At 43.5% G+C, this 19316-nt stretch overlaps 1 protein-coding gene across 1 annotated transcript in view; it reads right to left on the bottom strand.

Annotated features, from left to right (window-relative positions):
• TENM2 (teneurin transmembrane protein 2) overlaps positions 1-19316 on the bottom strand; it is a 183223-nt gene that overhangs the window by 146173 nt on the left and 17734 nt on the right. The window contains exon 2 of the mRNA XM_026035681.1: positions 5119-5353. Coding sequence (XP_025891466.1) covers positions 5119-5353 — 235 coding nt within the window. The remainder of the gene's footprint in view (positions 1-5118; positions 5354-19316) is intronic.

The following is a 19316-nucleotide window of genomic DNA, read 5'->3' on the forward strand; positions in this document are numbered from 1 at the left end:
ATGCTTTTGCTTTTAGACAGATGGAGAATCTACCTGTGCGGGTCCCACTTAGGTGRCCCTTCAAACAACCTTCACGTGCAGGGCTGCTCTTTAGCTGCTATTCAGGAAAACAAGGGAACACAGGGTTCTGATCTTGCAGGAGCCCAGCCCTCATGCTGCCACAGCACAGAGAGCTCTAGCTGTAGCCTTGCAGTTTAAGTAGGTTGTAAGGGAAGACCATGTAAGWAAAAGCAAAATTAGAGCGAGAAGTTACTCCATTGTTTAAAGTGGTATTGAGATCTTTTCTACACCCAACATATCCTAGAAATCTGCCTTAAGAAAGGGCAAGTTCAATCCAACTATTCTATTCCAGAGCACTTTGTATCATGTGTCAAAATACTAAAATACTGAGACATTATTCAAATAGATTACTGCAGAGAGCAGCTTAAATTTGGAGCCTGCACATATTCAGAAACTCCAACTTGACCTACTCAGTTCTGAAGCAGCTGATCTTGACAACCCAATATGTTATAACTCAATTTAGTATTAACAAAATGTCAGGTATGTAAGTGACTTCTCTTCAAACAAACCCACACACACCATCCCTGCACTAAACCCCCAATGCCAGGGCTTCACTGCTCCACAGGCTCTTTGGCCACAGCGGCTGCAGCTCCCCAGTGCCAGGACGGATGTTTGGCCGCTCCGCGACGCGCCGGCCTGGGCGCCACTGCTGCAAACTGGAGCGTGCAGCTCAGGGGGCTACTWCACCCATTAGCCTCCCAGCTCCGCTCGTCCCGGTTTCCTCAGCCTCACCTAGAGAGGCTGCCRGAATCAGACTTGCAAAGACATCTGGATTGAACCCTAGGATCAAGTTGCTATTTTGAACAACTGCATTTTGTTAAGGCTGATTTCAACCGATCGCTCAACTTTGGAAATGAGCTTGAATCAAATGACCCAAATCTTGCGCCATTACCCTTATACTACAGGCCAAAAGAACGTGTAAAAACACCTGAGTGTCACAACTAGCACAAGAGTCACCATCATCCTTTCCTCTAAAACACAGGAGAAATGCTAGTACATAATATTCTACACTAAAGCCTAGAAACAAATCTTTGTGAGYAAGCTCAAAGAAACCACAAACAGAAAAGAGCTCACACGCACACAGAAGTTATCTTACTGTACCATGCTTAAGAATATTTTAATGAAGAATGTAACTAATGTTATTTAATTTTGTTCCTCTCTCCCCAAATTCAGTGTTATTAATTGCAATGGTACCAGCTACGTGTGCAGCAGCGCAGAGCACAGGAACCAGCACTAGTCCACGAGGCAGCCTCAGACAAACCCYGACCCTGAAGACCGAGTGACCTTGAGTTTCTAAGGGCCGAGCTTCCCTTGTTCCTGTGTCACCCCCCGGGCCTGGTGCCCGCAGGGCGCCCTGCGCGCGGCTCCGGTGCCACCCCGGCCGCGCTGCCCCTCATTCACCCGCGCAAGAAGCTGTGGTTTAGGGAGCCATAAAGGAGCCTCCCTGAAGTGGGAGAGGCAGAAGCAGCGCTCCGGGAAGGAGGAGGAGGAGGAGGAGGAGGCCCGAAACAAACTGCGGGAGGACGATAAAAGTTAAAGAGCATTAAATGGCAGTGAGGCTGGAAGGTAAAGCAGCTAAGTGCTGCAGAAACCAGGCATAAAAGGGGCAGCACGGCACATTACGGTGATGCATTTGTACCACTCTCGGGATAATGTAGCCCTTCCATTAGAGACCCTTTTTCAAAGGAAACAGAACACTGAGGCAGCCAAACCAGAGGCTTGTTGTGCCCGTAAAGCAGCAGCAGACTGATAATCAATAGCAGTTTGCCTTGAATCGGACTAAGGACAGTGAAAGAGCGTAACTAGCACCACGGCACGTTTGGTAATACTGCAGCTCTGCTCACAGCAACGAGCTACTGCAATACAGTCACAAATTTGTGTCATTTTGTGTAATTATACAAAAAACACATAACTGCAAAGGGGTAAATGGACAACGCTGCTATAGCTGCTTGAAGAGGGCATAGAAAAAATAACTGAGCAAGCAGCAACATCTGCAAGCAAAGGTGCAGAGCAGGCAGGACACATGGTTGGGAAACCAAAAGAATCCTGCAGGAAAAGCAGGAGAGATATCTGCTGGAATCGGAATAAGCCAAAGGCTGCCTGCCCAGGGCTCCCCTCTCCCCCAGCATGGCCTTTTTAACACTCACCACAGTGATTGCTAATTTCCYAATTTATTTTTATGTACTTATATGTGTAAACATGTCTAGTTAGACATTTCACATTCAYCCTTCCAACCACAATGCTGAAGCAGTAAGACAGGATACCTACCAGGTTTGCATACAGTTACTTGAAATTTACTTAGTTTTCAGCCTAAGAAGCTATTAAAAAGGTAGCATTTCATCAAACTATTTTGGTTTTCATTTAAAAACAAACTTACTTCCCATTAAAAGACAATTAAAACTGTGATTATTCCCCTCTCTCCCTAATCAATATTGGAGCAAGAGCCAGAAAGAGACCTCTGTTTCCTACACAGTCTGGGGATTCAGCCTGAATTGCCTAAACCTGGGAAGGAGAGAAGGAAGAGAAAACCAGTCCTACCAGCAAATAGCAGAGAACACCAATGCGCAGATATGGGAGAAGAATCTACCGGAGGTAACGGAAAATTAAAAAATAAAAGTTGTAAAACTCCCTTTCCTCATAAAAGCCGGTGCCTTTGGAGCAGCTCTGATAGCAAGATGAATAAACTGATGACAAGAAACAAATTAACGTGTAGGGCCGGGTGAAGAGGCAGCGYGAGGGGGAGCAGCGTCACACCCAGGGGAAAGGCACCAGGAGAGGCTGGACTGACAAGTCAGCTAAGAGGCCTCCTTCATTTCCGGGGCTTGTTATGGGAATTTGGAGGAAATGCCTGTTTTAGAAAAGGTGGAAGAACTACAGGGYAATTCTCAAAGTCTGCAATGATTCTGCAATTTTAGTAAAACTTGCTGAAAATCAGAAAAAAAAAAGAAAACCATCATCATCATTTAGCTTAATATTCTTGCAATGAAATTTGTCACCAAGTCCTGTCAGGTGAACAATTTCAAAAAAAAGAAGAAAACTCAGTACCAAAGCTGCTTATGACTCGCCTTAGAACACAAGTCTGGGAGAATGCCTGCTAATCTTAATGTTTGACTAGGCAAAACTTAGAGAAAACCTTGAACTAACAGCTGGTATTGCAGAGCATCAAGRCTTACACAAAGCAATCTTTTGCCATCAATATGAACACATATTTTGCCTGAAATTTTATGACAAAAAATAGAAAACAAGATCTTACTTTCAAGTGGAACTGTGTGGCTTCCTCAGTAAGCACAAAATCAGAAAACAAAATTAACAGACAAGAGTTCTGTTTCTGAGGAAGCCAATACTATGATGAAGATTCATTTTCAAATATCACATGAAATTCCTTGTCTACCTAGTATTGGTCAAAGAGCACAATCTCAGAATTGACATATTTCAGATACTGTTGCACCCAAGAGGAGCTTTATAGGAAAACAGATTGTCAAGTAACAGCAGAGACTTAACAGTATCCATTCTTATCTTGGACAATTGACTACACAGTGACAACTGCTCCAGACTGAACAGACCCACCATTTTTATATCTTGGAGTTCTTAATTATAAATACTAAATCCAGGGTGCCAAAATTAAATCCCCAATAGTGGCAGACTCTCTCCAAAGMAGCAGCAATTAACAGTTTCCCATCCCAGTATTTTATGGCCCAAGTTAGCGCRTGAGCCTTCGAAATTCCTAAGCCCTTTCCACTGTCTCTTTGGAGATCTTGGGCTTGCGCTTCCTTCCAGCCTGTCCTCGGGGCAGACCCRACACGCTTGCATGACCCAGCACAGCAAAGGCAAATTCCCAGGAGGGTCTAATCCACACACGGCATCCCAGAGGCGGTGACAATCGAGCAATTAAAACCACTGTAAGAGCCAGTGCCACAGGCAGCTCAGCCTCTCTGTCTATATTCTGTTTATAGCTACGCAGGCAAGCAAGACCATTCTATTGCCCTGTCCACCTTTGTCACCTTCMTTTTCCTTTACACTTCATTTTTCTAGAATAGAATAACTTTCCAGCCCATTAATGAGAGAGGGCAGCCTCAAGGTACTCGCGTTTCTGCTCGCTGAGGTTGTCCGGAGCGCGCGGTGGCCCGAGGACGGCTCGCTGTCCTGCCCGGGGATCAACAGCGTCACAAGGGCTAATGGCCACTTCTGGGAGAGCAGCTCTGCTATTTAAAGCACAAGTTAAATACGCCGAACACCCCATAGCCCAGCTGGCAGCAAACCAGAAGATGCAAAACTGCAGCATGTCAGAGATTCACTCACTCGTTCATGCGGCAGGCCTAAGTGCTGCACCTTTCAATTTATATGCACCTGTTTGCCCTTCCAGGCATCGAGCTGTTAACATGTACAGAGGAGATTAAAATGAGCTTGCATACTGGAGGAAATATAAATTAAAACTACTGCACTGCCAGTCTCGAATCCGCTATTGTTTTGCGAGATCTCCCAAAACGYATCACTTCAACAGAGTCACTGCTTATTACTCCAGGAACACTGGAACACATATTTTATCAGCAACACACACTCAATACACCTTACAAGTAAGTTCCCCTTGAGTCTGWGAGTAAAATATGCTATATTAATATCACTAGCTGTGCGCATAAGAACTGTTAAGACAAATAACAGACTTTAAATAGGACAGGTGAACAGAGAGATGTCTGACTGTACGCAGAGCTCATGGGGGCCTTGCAAGCCATCTGAACGCAATAGCTCTCGATGCTGTGGCAAGCAAAAAAACATCCTTGACACCCAGTCAGTTCAAAACTCTTTTTATTGGCCAAATGCCTTCCTGTTTTTCTGCCTCCTGGACAGTTTGTTTTTTTGTGTATATAAACACGTAACCCTCTATATGCTGCTATAGCCAGACACGTGCCCATTCCAATCACCAAAAACCTCATCACCTCTCARTCTTGATCCCCAGCACAGTTAAGTGGTTGTTTAGTTGTCACATAAAATGYCAAATGCTGTCCAATGCCACCCTGTACTTCAGACAGCCTCCTACCCGTGGCTGATCACACGACCTACCTGGTCTCCAGCGGCACGTTGCTGTTGAGCACCCAGCTGTCCTGGAGCTGCACGGACTCCGGGGTGGTGGCCAGGTCGTTGGGCGCCGGGGCCGGCGCGTGGATCTGTGGCCTGCGGTTGGTGAGGGAATTCCTGTTGAGCGAGTTGGCGGATGAGTGATGATGGGACAGGGAATGGTTGTGAGGAGGAGGGAGAGGCGGCCTCAGCGTCGACTGGCTGTGGTGATTTGAAGGGCCTAAAACAGAGAAGAAAAAGACATCACAAACGTGCGTTGATGACATGACTCGCCTCCGCGCTGCGGGCAGAGCACCTAGCGAAAAAGGAAAACAAGCACGGACCCAACGCCGGCTCCCACCGGGAGCCAAGCCTGCTGCCAAGCCATGGGAGAGCCAGGTCAGGGACAATCCAGCAGTACCTAGAGTTGGTATCGCTGGGATGCTCACAAAGGCTACGTTTAGATTTACACAATTAACCTTCACAGACTTGTTCCGGAGGAAGGATCCTCTCAGGAGCTGGGGGGCTCTGTCCCACCAGCGAGGGGAGGTAGAGCTGCCCAGCTGCCCACAACACACCCCGTAGCCTTGCCACAACAGAGATCTCCACCCACTTGCCCTCACTGCTGCTTTGCCAGTCGTCTTCACATCAGCTGCATTTGTGCCAGTGAAAGAAGATTAAGCTCCACATATGAAAGGACAGGCACAACACAAGGACGGCGCTTTCATGTTTTTCAGCACAACCAGGATTTGGCCTGTATTTTTCTACTTAGGAAAGCCACAAAAGCATATCAAAACTTGCAAATTGTCCTACTCTTTCAGCTTCTTTCATTGAAAAATGATAAACAATATTTTGGGGAGATAAGGAGGAGGGATTCACACTTTATTCCCTCTTTCAGTACTGATGTGTTTGCATAATAAAATAGAACATGTGCAACCACCTTAGGGGAAAAAACATGTGTGAGAAAAGGAGAGGCAGGATGAGCAGATAACCTTCTAGCACAGCCACTTTGCTAAAAAGAAATACAGAATGATAAATAAGTTTAAGTATAATTCTATATGTTGCAATAATTTAATTTTAATAGAAATAGAAAAAGAGATAAAAGAAAAACACTAAGTGGTTTATTAACTGCTTGCTTCACTCATTATATTAAGTTGTAGTCTTCTAGTGAACAATAATTAGAAAAAGTAACATTAGCAAATTATAATTATAGTGATGTATGTTTGTTTTTAGAGGCTCTGAAGCACATTTTGAATTTAATGAATCAAACAATAAAAGAAAACATCACAAGGGGAAAAATGTTTACAGCGAGATTCATCTGTTTTCATATGAAATATTGAAATACAGAAAAGCTGCTCAACTGCTCAATTAACTGCAAGTTAATTAAGGCCCRTGGTTTTTAAGAAACATGGGGCCCCGCTTGGGGCTCTACGGGCCTCGAGAAGCACCGCGAGGTCGGCAAGGAGGGCGCAGCAGTCTTGTCTTCAAGACAAGGGCAAGTCAYACTGAGAACGGGGATAGTTTCTGTTTACTGGATGTTGCGGCTTTAAATCGGCACCAAAGGGACTTCCTTGAAAATGGACCTCCCAAACACCTACTCGGATCTAAAGGCTACTCTTTTAAACAAAAAGAAGCCTTTCAGGAACACAGCCCGAATTTCAGATTCCCCCTATCTGAGCTCACCTTAGCTGCTAGCTTAGCCTTGGATATCTATAAAATATTTCCTATTTCATATATAAGCTTGAAAGAGCTGGCTTAGCCCAGCCGGCTTTACGCGTAAGCCCCCAAGCGGCCCTCCCAGCACATCAAATGCCCAGTCCAGGCAGTCCTTGCCATGTCCTGGCGCGTGTCGGGTCAGCCACAGCAGGAAGAAAATGTGTTTGGACAATATCCACATGCACAGAAGCTTAAGTGGAATTACTCCYCTAAAGCCCCTACCCTGGCCTGCAACAAAACTCGCTGGGTTGGGATGCACTGAGCGGGCAGCTGGGCGCGATAAAAGGCTCCCGCGCGCATCGCGCTGCGAGGCGCCCGCAGCCTTCGCGGGCGCAGTGCTCTCACTCCCCGGGCCGCTTTTGATGCGGCCTTTCTTTTGGAGAGATAAATCCCGATAAGTCACAACTCGGAGAGAAGCAGCCGTGGCGGCTCTATGCAGCCTCCAAACCTTGCAGCCACAAAACCAACAAGGCTGTGGGTAAAAAGGAACCAACCACACCTGGAAGCGATGGGAACAAACAGGATTTCTGTAAAACCAAGGAGGCATAAACTGCATTCGTGTTGCTACAAATAATTGTCAAGTATCTCAATGCTCAAAATTCTACGAGCTTGTTCATACATCTATTTTAAACAAATAGAAAGCAGGAGTCCAAACACCACTGAAAATGCCAGAGATACTCCATAGATTCCCATCTGAACATATGCACCTCTTCTTCACAAGTATCTGTGTCTAAATTAGTGACCTCAGCAAGCACTGCGTGCTAATCTGCTCATCTCGAGTTCAGACAATAAAGCCCCCGGGCTGCTGTCGGAGTCCTGTTCCAGCACGGGTCCTCGGCCACTGGGGACTGGCCAGGGACCGCAGCCTTAGCCGCCACATCGGCGATTGCTCCGTGTTCTCGCCAGCTCGCAGCCAAACGCTGCTTTGCAGGTATTTTTGTGGTTCAAATGTTACACAGTACCCAGAGGAAAACTAACACCCATACCTGCTTTGACCCCCTTGCATTATTCTCTGAGGCCTCCCAACAATTCCATCCACTCACTTTCCCCACGCACTAAGCCTGTGCAACACAAAGTCTGGGGGAACCAGCTCAACTCCCACYTMCGAGCTTAACTGCAAGCAGCACCGGCAGCATCTCTCATCTAAGCAGAGCCATCTCCTCCCCTGCATCCAAGCGCCCTGTTAATACTGCTTTGAAAAGGAAATGCAGATTATATCTTGTGCAGAATTACTATCTTTACTACGATTAAATGCTAGAGAGAGATGTAAAAACCTCCTCAACAATTCTTTTCACATAAGAATTAAATAAGAAATAAACATACTATTTTTCTGAAATGAATGACACCACTATTCCTTTATGCATAAAATCAATACAAATATCAAATATAAACAGATAATCAAACTGATACACTGAGAAAGTGCATGAATGAAGTAAGGTAAAAAAAAAGGCCAGGTTACGGGGATGCTGCCCTGCAGGGCTGCTCCAGCTGTATTCCCGCACCGCTCCCACCAGCGCTTTCCTTGAGGAATCCACATGGTCTATATGCAACGGCAACAATCAGCATTTTCACAGGAGCACGGAATCCCCCACAGCTCATTTCCACGTCAGGTGGCCCTGCTCAGTGCCGGGGRGAAGGGAAGCACCCAGGAATTGGACACAGCTGTGACCAGCTCAGGCCCTGGAGCCTCGCTCTGCGTCCAGGGTTGTGGGTGGTTTCTAGGGGAGCCCTGGGTGGAGGGAGGGTCGCCTTGCCAGGAACCCGGACCTTGTTTTCATGCTAACTCCATTCTTGAGGTTGAATCCCCAGATTACTTTGTGCAAGGCCAAAGTTGAAATGAAATCTAAATTCTGAAAATGGCTTCAGCACATGCTGTAAAGAACCAAGTTTTCTGTCTCATAACCATAGATAGCATTACCTCTCTTCTTGTAAAATATTTGTTGGGGCTCTGTCCTCTTTTGTTCACAAGCTTTGACAGCCTTCTCGGGCAAGAACAGGTTAACAGCTGGCCAGCTCATGCCAACCTGAACATTTCCAAAAGCAGAGCTATCTAGTTTGAAGCAGTGAGATATTTAGCCGGCATCGCCACCAACACAGAAGGAACCAAACACACTATTTTAAAGTGCATGCCTTACTTAGCTAAGTTCCAGCTATTAGATACTTCACAGTCTATTTGCCAATAAAACTAAAGATTTTTTTTAAAATCTATCTGGTTCCATGTTCTAAATTAAGATATCCTTTTTTTTTTTTTTTCTTTTTCTTAACAGTTTCCTTTGCTATCTATATGTGTGAAAGCTTTTCATTTACACTCATTTATCAACTCGACTCGGGCAACTTCACTAACAAGGAAATCCATCCTGAAAACAAGGATTCAAACTGTACCTTTGAGAAGCTTATCAGAGATGAGCACAGGCATATGACACTTGTATCAAAAATAAGAATCATCTGCTGGCAAACAATTTTCAAATATTATGGATAGTTTTGACAGATTCACATGGGCACATGGATGCCAATGCAGCAAAGATTTTATTTTAAATTAGTTTTTCTGAAAGCAATATTCACAATCAAGTGGAGGCACAGGACATGTCAGAATGAAGAGCAAAACTTGGTACACAAAGGGGTTGTTGAATTCTTGTGCACAATTCTTACTTGCCAAAAACACACGTAGCCACTGGTTCAAGGATATTGCCTCCATTAAGGAGAAACCACTAGGCACCAATAATGACAATACTTAGTGTTCTTTAAATTATCTGCCCTATGTTCTCCTCAGTACCTCATAAATGCTTATGATGCCCTAAAAGGCCTATTGGGTAATGATGGTATCAATTACGCAGACACATAAACACAGCCACAGAAATCCTGCTCTTATTCTTCTAATTCAGCCTCCTCTACCATATACTTGACATCAGTTATAACCAAGGCGAACACACAAAAATTAATTATAGCCACTGCTAACAGAAAGCAAGCCAATTTTCTGCTTAACTATTATTTCAAATAGCTATTTTTTTTGCCTGCTGAATACTTTAATCATGTATTCCAGTTAACAGAAAAAATATGGTGAAACTTTGTACATTGGATAATAACCTATAAAGGTAATATTTCTGTAGAACCTGGTAGGTAGCTGTCAAAAGAAAATTAAAAAACAAAGCAGCAGTCAATTATAGCTTTTCCAAGTGACATTTAACACAACTAAGGACTACCCCTCGCAGAGGACTACAGTTTTAATTTCTTTTTTTTTTTTTTAAAGATTATTCAGAGAAAAAAAAAAGAGCAAAAGCCAACCTCCACAGAGCATGAAGGTCAGTAATTGTTCGAGCCTGAAACACTGGTTTCTGTATCATGAAAAAGTAGTATAGAGTAAACCCCAAGCTCCATGTGTGGGTAGGATTCTGATAAATGCCTTGATAAAGCTTATTGCTCCAAATCACTTGCACAGTTTGATACAAGTGCAGGAAAATACAGCAAGTTATGAGAAAAAAAAAGAGGGAAAGAATTCTTTGTGCTGCTCTCTCTTTGTTCATGGAGATTCCACCAAACTCTCCATTTCTGAAATCAGGAATATTATTAAATTATTCATCAGTGATAAGACAATTAAGCAGCAAGCTAAAGATGGAGTGGGAGCTTGGTCCTGAGGGAGAACAGCTGGTCCTCTGATTCCAGTACATGTTGGCAGCAAAATACAGGCTGAATGAAGGCAACCTGCTGCAAAGGCAGCCTGAGTCAACAGCACCATGTGCATCCTGAGGCGCCAGCAGAGGTGTAAATGCAGGGAAGTTTCAGGGGCTTTTGGAGAGCTGCTCAGCAACGATATCACAGGAGTGCCCAACACGAGCACTGTCCAGCTGCACAAGGAAGAAATGATCAGAAACGGACAGTCTACCTTGGCACTTTTGATGGTGCATGGCTGCTGACAAGCGAACTGTAACATGTTRGTGATCCAGAAACTATTTCAGACTTTGAAAAGCATAGGAAATGAGTAAGAAACGGAGGAAAAGGACAGCGAGCAGATTCATGATGTTTTATGGAGTAAGACAGCACACACACAGGGCTGCACCACCCAGCCCTKGCAAGGCTGCTCTAAGTCCAGGGTTCCCGAGAAGGTGCTCACCTGCTATGTGGGTGCSTGAAAAACACACTGCCAAATTCTGCAGCTCCCCTCCTCCTCCCCCTGTTCCCTTCCGCTACCTATTCGTAGCTTGGGGTTTTCTCACACTTTCCTTATGCAGTTTTTGCTTCTTTTCTTGTCCYGACACTTCTGTGCTACCGAGTCTGTGCAGTTCCCAAGAGTTCACCCCAAACTCTTTTTTTTTTCCCCATAGTATAATATATCCATTTAAAACTCATATAAAAAAACAACAAAAAACCCTCGTCTGACTTATTTGCCTGACTTATTTGCCTAACTCCCCTACTGAAATACTGAACTGGTGACGTGTCTGATTTCTGTTCTTTTAAGACACCAGCCCTAAACAGATCTGCAGAAAAAAAAMCCCAAAACTCCTGCAAAATCTGCTGAATCAGGAAGTTCCTCATTCCCTGGCACCTTTTTCTCTGCATGTTTGTGAAGATTATTGAAACAACATAAGGGTCCACATGCTAGTGAAAGAGACCTGCAAAAATGGGTGCTTCACCTTCATTTTCTCCCAGCTTGCAAAAACACTGCTAAGAATTTTCCTGCCTAAATSCCGTCCTTTTTCTTCCCCACATTTCCCAGTGCTCCAGGAGTATCTTTACGGCTTAAAGTGGTACAATASATTAGCTTCCTTCTAATCCCATAATTTTGCATTAAACAACAGTTACTCAGGCTCTGGTACATTCTGCGGAACARGCAAGAATTTTGATACCCTGGCACAGCACCAGCATAGGCTAAAAATTAAACTCAGCCTATTGCAAAGCCTCACTCATTACACTGACCATGATAAATGCAAACGTCATCCTTCCTCCTCCCTCCCATCCCCCAATCCTTTTTTAAATCCAGTGTTTCTGTACCTCTTGGCTCACCTGGTTCAGTCTCGCATTGGCAAAAGAAACTTTTTAGCCTTTCCTACTGCTCCAGATATGTCACAGTAAAGCGGGTTTTGCATAAAAAGAAATGGCAAGTCACCATCCTTACAACATTTCCAGGGCCAAGTTATAAATACTTCAGAAAACGCTCTAGACAAACTCTAGCAATGCAAATTTGGGCTCCTGGGATGAACAGCAGGGAGATTTCAGATTTAGTTTGCTTTGGAATTTTACTAATTTTTCTAAATTTCAGGAAAAGGACTTTACTACAGTGAGCTGTATCGTATAGCTGAGMAACATACTTGTGAAAAGCATTTTTGAGCTGGTGTCACGCATCTCCGTGTTGACTAACAACAGCAGAGTGCATCATTTCTCCATGCCAAGCARATAGATCCCCGGTTTATATTTACAAGTAGCCACTAATGCTATCTTCTCTTCGTGTTTGCAGGTACTCCTTCAAAGACCTATCGCATTCCCTTAACCCTCAGTATTATTTTAGGAGGGTTAAAAACAGTAAACCAATGCCCATGAAACCAGTGCACGGTAAACAGTGAGCAAAAACGCCTTTGCCACTAATACAGTTGTAAGCCACGTTAAAGAAATATCTCAATCCTGTCACTTAAACCATGCACACCTTTTGAAGAGTCAGGCCCTCAGCAAAGTCCATTGGGGGCCTTCTTTATCCTGCCACTTAAAGATACCATCTTCAGAGTCACTCCAGGCACAGCAAAGACACAAAATCCATACTTTTATGTTTTAAATGATCTTCAAATAGAAAATTTGTTTTTTTCCTACACTAATGTAAGTGGACCTGAGTTTGTCCATTCTTCACACATTAACAGTTACTATGGATGATGCTTATAAACATTTGTAACATCCTGGACTGTATTCTATGATGAGATAATTGTCATCTTGATACCACAGAAAAGACATGAAGACAGAGCCGAACTGTTCACTCACGCCTCTGTCTAAGGGACGACACTCTCATCTTGTTACAAAATATTGCCCCAAGCAATGAAAAGTTTCATGCATCTTTTTTTTTCCTACCAGTGTTGTCAGTGTCTATTTTTGCCTACGGCTGGATGTGATTATCATCTGTTTTTGCCATACAAGAAAACAAAATGATCTAGAATAAAACGACTGGGGAGTATTTTGGAGCCCTCCTGAGCTGCAGGATATTTCCAGCTGCTAACAGACCTGATAACGGACTTAATAGTGCTAATGATTTCTAATACCACTAGCACTAGGCTATTTTCACAGTGGGTAAATAATGACTCCTTTGTTTTGGAAATAGTTAAGGAGTCATGTAGATGCTTGATAAGTACATGATACAGTCTAAGTGCAGCAATATTTGGGTAACTACTACTGGATTGCACCATAGCTGGAAGGTAATTGACTTTCAGTTCCTTTGGAAGAATTTAAAAGTTTATAACCCTGCTAACATCACTGTGACAGCAAGGAGATTTCACTGTAAACAATTACAAGTAATGTTTTAATCCAAGCATAAAAAAAGTGTCCATTTGTTTCAGCACGGTGCAGTGCCGTTTTTATGTTGGTAATTAATATTCCTAATYTTTGCTAGAAATAAACTAAAAGACTAATTGCATAGCAAAGGAAATTTTCTTGAGGGCTGAATGCAAAACTAACAGCAATAAGGTAAACTGTGAATCCCACCACATAAGCCCATGGTATTTTTACTTGCCCATGACTGCATGTGTAGGATAAGCATTAAGGACGCTGTCCGTCCTTCCTCCTGCCCCAGCGTGGAGTCTCCCTCTCCATCCACAGGCAGGTCCTACCACTCAGGGGCTGGAAAACGTCCAGGTTTTTACTCTTATGAAATTGCATGCAAAAGCTTCCAAAAATAAAACACCTTTTTTCCTTCTCTCTCCCTCACCAAAATCTGCATATGTAGGTTTATGTTGCAYCAACCTACCTTCTATTTTCCCTTTCAAAAAACCCACGCGCTGTTTCGCACAACTATCCCAAGCTCACAGGAACTCTGAACACAACGTGCYCCACACATCGTGTAACTGGGGATGGGGAATGTCGCCTTAGCTTGAGGTAGCGTTCCCCAAACTCCTCCGTTCATCCCCAGCGTTCCCAAATCCCTGCGGCAGCGAGAGCCTCCCAGCCAGGCGCGCACGCAGGGACGGGAGCCACAAGGACAGGAGGGACACTGCACTTCAGGCCATATGCACTGGGCAATTCTACACTGGTTCAAGCACAACCATTCGCAGCAAGCGGGGCTGTCACAGGAGCTGTCAGCAYGGCACTCTTGACCAAAACGGAGCCCTCCACGCGGTTGTGTTTTTGCACGCTCTGTGTTCCTGTGTTACCCAAACCCGACGGCATCAAGCTGCTTACAAGCCAACTTCTCCTCAAGCAGGCAGGAGAGTAAGCATATTCCTGGTGAAGGAAACAAAGCAAGGTTTAAATGAAAACTCGGGCTACATAGAGCTCCTAAAGCCAAAATGAGAGAAATTAAAGTACCCGATATGGCACAAGCAGATAAGAATAAATGGTGTAACGTAACAAAGCACTAGCTACCCATTATAAACGTTATGGATTTTAGAAAAGCATACGACAACCCCCACTGCGATTCATTTTTGAATACCTTGGAATGTTAGAGGAAATAAGCAAAAATAATTTAGTTCACCAAACTGTATTTCAAGGTAGAGTTTCTATGTTTCAACTAATTGCAAACCTAAGGCGGGAGCCTAATACAGCTGCTAGTGGCAATAGCGAAGGCAATCTCCTCGCTTGTTTGTCACTGCCAGTGATTTCATTATGAACAGAAATTGTACAGTGGAAAAACAGAAATATTTTATGCTATAAGAGCTAATAGTAGCTTGGGTTTGTTCTGGTGATACAGCACTTAAAACTAACAAGTTGAACATGCACGGAGCACCAAATGATTGTTCCACATTACAAAAAAAATGAAGTTAAACATTATGAAAAATTTAGCTAGTAAGAACTCCTGCCTCCAAATGAAGTATTATATTAGAAAAGTAAGAATCACGGTCAATAAACTCATACTTGAAAGTCATGAGCAAGCCAATGGGCACGGGCAAAATGAAACGGTACTGTGCTCAAGTAATGSAGCAGCTGCATTCACTAACTTTAATAATGAAAACTAAACAACAGTAACAACCTTTTTGCTCAAATGAGAGGGCTAAGCTGCTCAAAGAATAAGAGTTTGGCACTGACTAATTAAAATCAGATATAACTTCACAGGGCAGGGATATATTAAATGCATTAGTATAAAGAAGACAAACACAGGAATTTGGGAGAGGAGGGAGCTTTTCTTCAAGATCAACACATGAGTCACAATGGCAACTACAATTACATTTAAACACACAGATAAGGAATTTATGATAGGTGTTGAATAATTTGACTGCTGTAAAGAAATTAGAATTCCTCCACTTGCTCTGATTTGTGATTTTCACATCAGCTCTGACTTAGTCCCAAACAATAAGCTGCTACACTCAAATGTAACAATGTAATAGAAAATAAAAGACTTGCATTATTTAGAAAATATTTATGAAATGGAAAAAAAGCTAATAGGAAATACTGAACAGAGACACTGCTGAAGTTGAAAAYACATGGGCAACACGCTTTTCTACATATGAAAAACATTATATATTGTTCAAACAATTCAAGTACACTGGTGAGGGCCTTTAAAGGAATGAAAGATTACAGGTGGATGAAAGATAACAGATGGAATTAAGTGTTGATAAATTTAAGAACAATGAAATGGTTTTATTAACTATTATGTGAGCTAAAAGAAAACAACAAGTGTGAAGCAGTGAATTTCTGTACAGAACGCACTAAAGGAATTGCAATCCATCAGGTGTTCCASGATAACAGCATAAATACATCACAGAGAGAGAAAATAAGAATGCAGTGTATTTTCGCAGGTTATCAAGTGCCTGCATGCTGCACAATACATGCGGGCACCTATCACTGCAGGAAAGGCCAAGCAGCAGGTGGCTTTGGCCCCAGCTGGTATCAACACGCAGCAACGCACCGAGCTGCGGAGCAGCGCGCGATTCCCGGCACGTGCTGCACCCACCGGCCTGCTCCCTGCCAAGCGTTGTGTAAAAGCCAACAGAGATAGTTTTATATGCCTAATTAATCCAAGTTCACAGAAAAAAAGTATTTTTGGCGTGGCACTTAAAATATCCTCTGCAATACACGTAATTCATGCACTGTGCCGAAGAACCCCTGAACTCCCGGTGATCTCACTGCACAGCGGCGACCAGCACACAGAGCACAAGGGGTCCAACACCAAAGCAGCAGAGGGATCTCAGAGGGATTTCTGCAGTCACCCACACCTTCCCATTTGCAGCTGTAGACACAAGTTTTATGGCTTATGGCCTGGACGAGTTTGCTCTCTATCAGATAGTACTAGCTATGAAAACTTACCTGGATTGTGTCGGAGAACTAAGAATAGTAGAAATTAAAAATTATGGAAACACATTTTTGGGGACTCAAGTCTTACCTGAGTGAAGTCAATATTTAAAAGAAATCAGTCAATAATCTCTTCTAATGAATTCTTATGCTACTGTTCTGTTCAAGTAGCAAGCCCTGAAGAACAGAACCTACCCTCTAGTTGCAGCAGCCAAGAGGTGGCTTGTGATGGACCTCACGGGCACAGTAARAAGCCTTATGGGCTTGTGCCACAGACATGAGCCTGTGATTCACACCGGGCAATCAGGCASACTGCTATTGCAATTGCAAGTTGGATATCCTTATCATCACATGTGGAGGAAAGTCCACAAAGAGCATATGCTGTTCAAAGGCACTGCATCATCAAGAGAGGAGGGTAAAGAACACACACACACACAAGCAGTGCTTAGGCACATCCTAGGCGCCTACACTACTGTTGGGAATGGTACACAGTCATCCTGTATCTGCAGCTTTACAATGCTTCATAATTTCTTAGGGTAAGAGGCAGCACTCTAACTTCTTTTGCTTTTATTTTGTTATTTGCTGTTTATTTGTGTGGTTCCTAAATTGTCTATCAAGTACCATCACTGTCAAGCTTGTGTGGGCAAACTGCTGGGTTGCCTTCAGTCTCTCATCACAGAACAGGGGACCTCTTAGAGAGCAAACCCTTTTCCCCTTTATTCTTCTTTCTAAACACCATGTACTCTCCAAAACTATAATTACTTTTTGAAGCAAAACCAACAATAAATGTTACATGACAAGAAAACATAAGCAGGGAGCCCTGCTACCAACAAGGATGCTGTTGGAGGGAATGCACAAAATGTACTCAATTGCTTTGATGTTTGAGAACTTTCTAGGACTAGACAAATAAATCTTATCTTTGCTTCTCTTAATGTATATACACATACATACATCTGCTATTACCATGTAACTCAGTAATGTAAATAAGTGTTTCTACTTCCTCACAACACTTCTACTTCTCTGTCAAATATTGACTCAGAAGTTTTCTTTCCTCATCATATTCATCAGTACTATCTTCTCCCAGGTTAAAGATTTATTTTCTGTGGGTCAGTCACTATTTATTCTTGAATTCATGTGAGCACAAAAACCATATTCCTGCCACTCAATGCTCCTCGGTGCAATGCAGCCTGTTTGCATCCCAAGAAGCCACTGGATCTATCATCATATTTTGTAACAAATGGTCAACTCGTGGTGCATGAAATTTACCCCAAGCAAATCAGAAGCCTCACCCAGATTTTTGCAGGCCTTGGTCTACACACACGAGCAAGGAAACAGGCAGGTATTCCAGGTTTTACTCTTAGATCACTCCTCATCTTTGATGATTTTATCAGCTTCCCCTTACCAGCTTTCATGCCTCAGTTCATCTCCCGAGAGCTGCAGAGCCCTTTCTAGAGGAGTTTCTGCTCTGACCGTTTCCCTGTTTGCAAAGCAGAGAGGGATTCATTGCTCAGGATGCAATTCTGCCTCCTCGCAACCCTTTGCTCCCAGCTCCAGGTCCATCGGCACAACCCGGGTCACTATCACAGCTTCTGTCTGAGCACATTTAGGAAAGGAACCCAGAGCAAACAACAAAGATGACGGCCAGCAAAAAACCTGCACGTAGCTTAACAGCCTGCTGAAGTTCCGAGAAATTCAGACACCTCTGGTCCTAACTAGATTCACTATTTATAATACAAAGTTTTAAAGCTAATTATTTTAGAAAAATAAAACAAAAACAGCTGTTTGCAAAAACTGCTGTATCCCTAGGGCAAAGCAAACTGACTTTATTCAACTCCCTCCTAAGAAAAGGAGCRACATCTCAAAGCCATTATTTGCTTCCATTCCATGGCTTCCTATCTATGGCCATAGCACTCTTCTGTGCCGACTGGACTTATTTATTCGTAGGCACCAGCATTACTTGCATCAAAACCAGGCTCGCACGTTCAACCTTCTCTGACTTGGCMGAGACCACCTGGGAAGGCCGCGGGCAGCGGCGCCGGCGCTCTGCGCCGGGGGAGATAAGGGAAGCGACAGAGATTAAAACAAATCGTCGATCCAGACCAGAGTGCAGCCAGGCAAACAATAGCAGTAGAAGCATAAATGTCAATTTGGGATGATAAAGGATACAATCTAAACGCAATATGAGAGGCCTCCAGACAAAAGGAAGAAACAGAAATTACACATTGCTCCAGAAGCCGCTGCAATAAGCAAGCAAACACGTAAAGACACACATGAATATGAACATGGCAAAGTTCAGACCACGGGGTAGATCACTCAAGAAACAAGATTTCAAATTAAACAACAGTGAACAATTTCCAGGATGTTTGACTTAGGTTTGAAGCAAAACTCCTGTCTTATCTAGTATTTAGTGATACTCTGACTTACCCTCTCAATGACTGTTTTAATTTTGAATTCTCTGCAGCCAGGGGCTGGCAACCTGCCTGTCCTTGCATCCTGCTCTAGCATCTCCATGGTGCAACCGTCCGCAGAGAGTAGACGCTCCTCAGCGCACATCTGCCGGGATGGGGGCTCTCCAGCTAATGAAAAGAGCTGTCAAAAGGCTCCCTTAACTGCTTAAACACTTTCCCTTCCTGCTTTCCCTACAGTTTTCTTGTACAATACAGCATTTTTACGAGACGTGTTCCAAGGCTCATTTAAGGAGGCTTAYGTCTGCTCTAGCCTTGACAGTGGTGGTAAAATCAAATGGATTCACTCAACAGCTAGTCACCTGGTTAAATTTTGAGACACATATSTGGGATTTAAATGCAATCTATAACACAGTCATCTTGAATAATATTATTATCCAATCTACTTGGTCAATGTAGAAGGATCCAAAAGCTTATTTTGTTATGAAAAAAGATTACAGGTTAAAGAATGTTAAATTTATGCTATTATAACAGAATTCACAACTGGATCTTACTCTCAGAAAGCCTACATGATAACCAAGCGTTTGCAAAGCCCAGTTCTGCAGCAGAGGGGTCGGCAGCCCCCTGGTCCCGGGTGCTGGTTCACGAGCTACCACTACTATTTTTCTC

The sequence above is a fragment of the Nothoprocta perdicaria genome, unplaced genomic scaffold, assembly GCF_003342845.1.
Source record: "Nothoprocta perdicaria isolate Ctin4 unplaced genomic scaffold, notPer1 scaffold_165, whole genome shotgun sequence".
Taxonomy (NCBI): Eukaryota; Metazoa; Chordata; class Aves; order Tinamiformes; family Tinamidae; genus Nothoprocta; species Nothoprocta perdicaria.